Here is a 4,071-nt window from a genome sequence, read left to right as displayed (position 1 = left end):
CTGAAGTGCTGGATGCCTTTGCTCATTGGCCTCCTAGGCCACTTCTGGTATGGTGTCTCCTTACCAGTTTGCTCGCCATCCTCCTCACTCTGGGTGCGAAGACTGACCTTCATGTTCAGCTGCTTGGCCACGCCATTGGCATTGATGAGCGTGAAAGTCTCATAGAAGACTTCATCTTCCTTGCATAACAGGTCCTCTGGCATGTTCTCCCCAAGTGCAGAGCTGCTAGACACCAGATCTAGTCTTTCACAGTCCTCCCGCAAGCCATCCCCAAAATAGCCACTGTGGCTTTCCTCAGCTTCTTCATCCTCCTCACTACCTTCATCCTCATTTCCATGTGGCAGGTGCATGCTCCTCTTCCTGTCCTCATAGGATCCCTGAGCCAAACTGCTGCAAGGGTATTCCTCATCTGGTCTTTCAGAGCACTCTGTACTTGTCATGGTCCACAGCTACTTCACAATATCAACTTTCAGGATGCTTCAGCCTGAGGCTGCTCTCAAGATAAGTTACCTGCATTTTGAACAAGAGAGGAATGAACAGCAGGTAGGAATGTTTTCGAAGAAGAGCAAGCATCTAGGCATTGTTGCTACACTGTCACTCAAGGGGGCTAATTGGGCCTGGAGTTTACTATGGTAGGCACTAAACAAAGAGGGGTGGCATTATGATTGCCCCAAGGAGTGGGTTAGAGCTGAAATTGGATAAAATGACAGACAAGCCACTTGCCAGGAGTTATCCTAGCTACACAGCTAGGTAGGATTTCTTAATTTCCTACTTCCTATCTTCACTTTTTTCTTAGACATTGTCTGCTCAGTGGACACACCTACGTGATCATTAATGTGCCATGGTTACTGAGCGTTTAGTTTAGAACCTGTAATAACAGGTACTAACTGAATGTGCAGTAACCAGCACTACAGCTTTTTTGTGATGCTACTGCGCAGTAGATTAATTCTGCTGCACATTTACGCATTAGCACAGCTGTTGCCATGACACACTAATCCACAGTAGAACTAGTCTGCACATTTAGCATCATGTGTAGACGCACCCAGTGTTACTGACTTTGTTTTGACTCAGGGCTTTGTTGCTTTAAATTCTGAAGTTGGGCAAAAGGCAGAGCAGTGTAACTCCTTATAGCAGGGGTGGGCAAAATGTGGCCCACGGGCCAGATGCGAACCACCAGGCCATTCTATCTGGCCCGCGGGGCCCCTAAAAAATTTAGAAGATTAATATTAATTTGCCCTGGGCTGCCTGTCATGCGGCCCTCGATGGCTTGCTGAAACTCAGTAAGCGGCCCTCTGCCCAAAATAATTGCCCGCCCCTGCATTATAGACTACCTTGTTCAGAGAGGCATGAGATATAAAAATAGGCTACAGTCTACTTTATCAGATGCTATGAATGGACATGCAGAGACCAGGGCTACTAATTAGAAAGGAATAAGGTCATTTAAATAGAAATATTTATTTACTGCCCCTGTTCTCTGCAAGCCCATTCATGAAAGCTCCTGTCTCTCTGAACAAGTTAGTCTTTAAGGTACCATATTGTCCTACCTTTTTCTTTAACATTTTATAGTTTAAGACCATTGCCTATTTTCTGTGTTTTTACAATATGCCTACCAGTATTTGCCTACTCTTTAAATATAGGAGCACCAGGAACTAAACTGCAGATGCTTTTAATTATGTTGCTGCATTACGATGCTGGAAATCAAGCCACTATTACTCTTGGTTATCAAGGAGCTAACCTGGCAGACTGCGCATTAAGGAACCACATCTTCTCTTTTTTGGAGAAGGTCTGACATGGGAGGACTGGGGATCAATCAGGAGCCTTCCTGTGTTATGGAGAGTCAGATACTGTGATGACAAGATACTGACAGGGGCTGCCTGCTAATTCCAATTTTTGTTTTAGAAATAAAAACAGAAAGTGGGCAAGAGATCAGAGCAGTATGTCTTAGAACCTCAGGAGCTCTCAATTTGCCACTTTTGCATGCTAGAATTTCTCCTCCCCTGTCTTTGTGCAAAATGCAGGTGAAAAACTGATTGCAGAATAGGGTGTTCAAGCTGCCTGCCTACTTGAATTCTGTAGGGTTTTAATTACTCTGCAACCTGAATATGCAATGCCTCTAGCTCGGTGTTTCTCAATTGGGTGCCAAAGCACCCCAGGGTGGCTTGAGATCCTTTCAAGGGTGCTGCAGGGTGTCACGCAATGTTAACACTGCTAGGTGTGCAAACATGATTGACAAGACAAAGCCAACATTTTCAAGTAGAAATCCATAGTGTTGAAAACATGATGCTCTGTTGTGATCTTTTTGAGTCCATGGCAACAGAAGAATTGCTCTAGTATTTTTCTGTAGTAAAAAAAAAAGAGTGAAACTAAGAGCTGGCATTTTCCTAGGGATGCCTCAAATCTATTGAGGGATGGCTCAAGTCTAAAAAGGTCGAGAATGACTGCTCTAGCTGGAGGCAGAATCTGTAATGGAATAAGTTCTTGAGACACAAATTGTACACCGCTGCCAGGGAGTGTGTAAGGAAGGACTGAGGAACTCAGCCATTTGAGAACCTATGCTTTCATGAAGCTCACAATTTATTTGCAAGAGATCATGCATATGATTTGGGACTCTGCAGTTAGAGCACCAGGTGCAATGGTACACAGCAGTGTTGAAACAGTGAGATATTAAGCCCCCAGCACTGTACAGTGATATTAAAAATATAGCTTGGCTGACGCAAATGAGCAATCTGTCCTACCGGTGGCAAAAGTATCCCTGAACTGTGGAGGAATGGCAAAGAAATGCTACTCCCCACTGACAGTGGCAAGTACAGAAAATTCCTCCTCTGAGATGCAACCAACCCAAAGATGCTGACATTATTAAAGTGTCAACAAAAATAGCCCCCCGCACTTCTTTCTTTTGAATTTCAGTGCCCCAGAGTTTCCTCATTTACTGGTACTTTTTATAGTCAATTGGCAACAACTCCAGCAATTTTAATAGAGCTGCTTAAATATCCACTACTTTCAGGGATTTGTGAAACTCTGGGCAATTCTGAACAAGTTCTATCAGTACCTATGATAAACTAGGCCAGGAGGGAGAACAGGTTGTTCAGGTCACTGCATCCCCCAGGTGCAGGGAGATGGAAGTGAATAGAGACCTGCACAGAAACTTAAAGACGCTCATTTACAGGGTAAAGATGACCCTGCTGTCCTGATCCCCAGCAGCCTGGAAAAACAGATTGAGGTTCCAACACAATGTGTGGACTGTCTGACTGCAGCAAGTACCAGATGCCAGGCCTGGAGGGCACAGCTGCCTCCAGCCTGCCCCTCTTTGGGATTTTTTTTAAATAGCTCCCGCTCCCACTTCACTCTCCCTATTGCTTTCAGGGCTTCCTCTCCCCCTCTCCCACTGAGCCCAGGTTTAGATGCAATGACTTACCTTGATATTTGAGTACACAAGTATGGGCTGTCCCAGGCAGCTGGCCCCGTGGGGTTGTGTGCTCCAGCTTACAAATGAGGAAAGGTAGGGAGTTTGGTGCATAGCAGCACTAGCAAATGTGCCTGTGTCTGTCTCACCCTTTTGTGTCCAGTCTAGCAGCTGCAGAGCCTCAGGAGGTGGGGCCTGTTCAATATACACAACCTTCCTGCCTGCATCACAGAGAGCAGCCTGGGAAATACAGCAGGGCTGCCCTGTCTCAGTGCCTGAGCTATTCTTGCAGTTTACTCTTCCTCCTCCCCTCTCAGATTCTAGGGATGGACGAGACCAAAGTAGCCAAATAGATCACTGCACTCTCAAAGCAGGATTGGTCCTTACAGCAGTAGCTGCACTCAGTTTGTCCACTGTGAATTTTAAATGTGGTTTCCACTTCTGCTAGGAGATTAGCCCACCCCCTGTCTGAAAGCTCTTCCTGATAATCAGCCTAGATGCTCCTATAATGATTTCATCCCATTTCTTTGTTATGCTTAGTTGTATTATACTAAATAATTTCTCTTCCTTCTTGATACACATTTCAGATATTTGAGCATCCCCCATTTGTTTGGTCATTGGCTATAGTATACCCCACTACCTCCAGCCAGATCATTGCAATGTGTTTC

The 4,071-nt window shown here is 45.2% G+C and overlaps 1 protein-coding gene across 1 annotated transcript in view; it reads right to left on the bottom strand.

Moving 5' to 3' along the window:
* Nucleotides 1-4,071, bottom strand: part of ZNF648 (zinc finger protein 648) — a 15,204-nt gene that overhangs the window by 3,522 nt on the left and 7,611 nt on the right. The window contains exon 2 of the mRNA XM_025206185.1: nucleotides 65-409. Within this exon, the coding sequence (XP_025061970.1) occupies nucleotides 65-409 (345 nt within the window). The remainder of the gene's footprint in view (nucleotides 1-64; nucleotides 410-4,071) is intronic.

This window comes from Alligator sinensis, unplaced genomic scaffold (genome assembly GCF_000455745.1).
Source record: "Alligator sinensis unplaced genomic scaffold, ASM45574v1 scaffold471_2, whole genome shotgun sequence".
NCBI lineage: Eukaryota > Metazoa > Chordata > Crocodylia > Alligatoridae > Alligator > Alligator sinensis.
The sequence above is the reverse complement of the archived record's forward strand: the minus strand, read 5'-3'. Positions and strand labels throughout refer to the sequence as shown.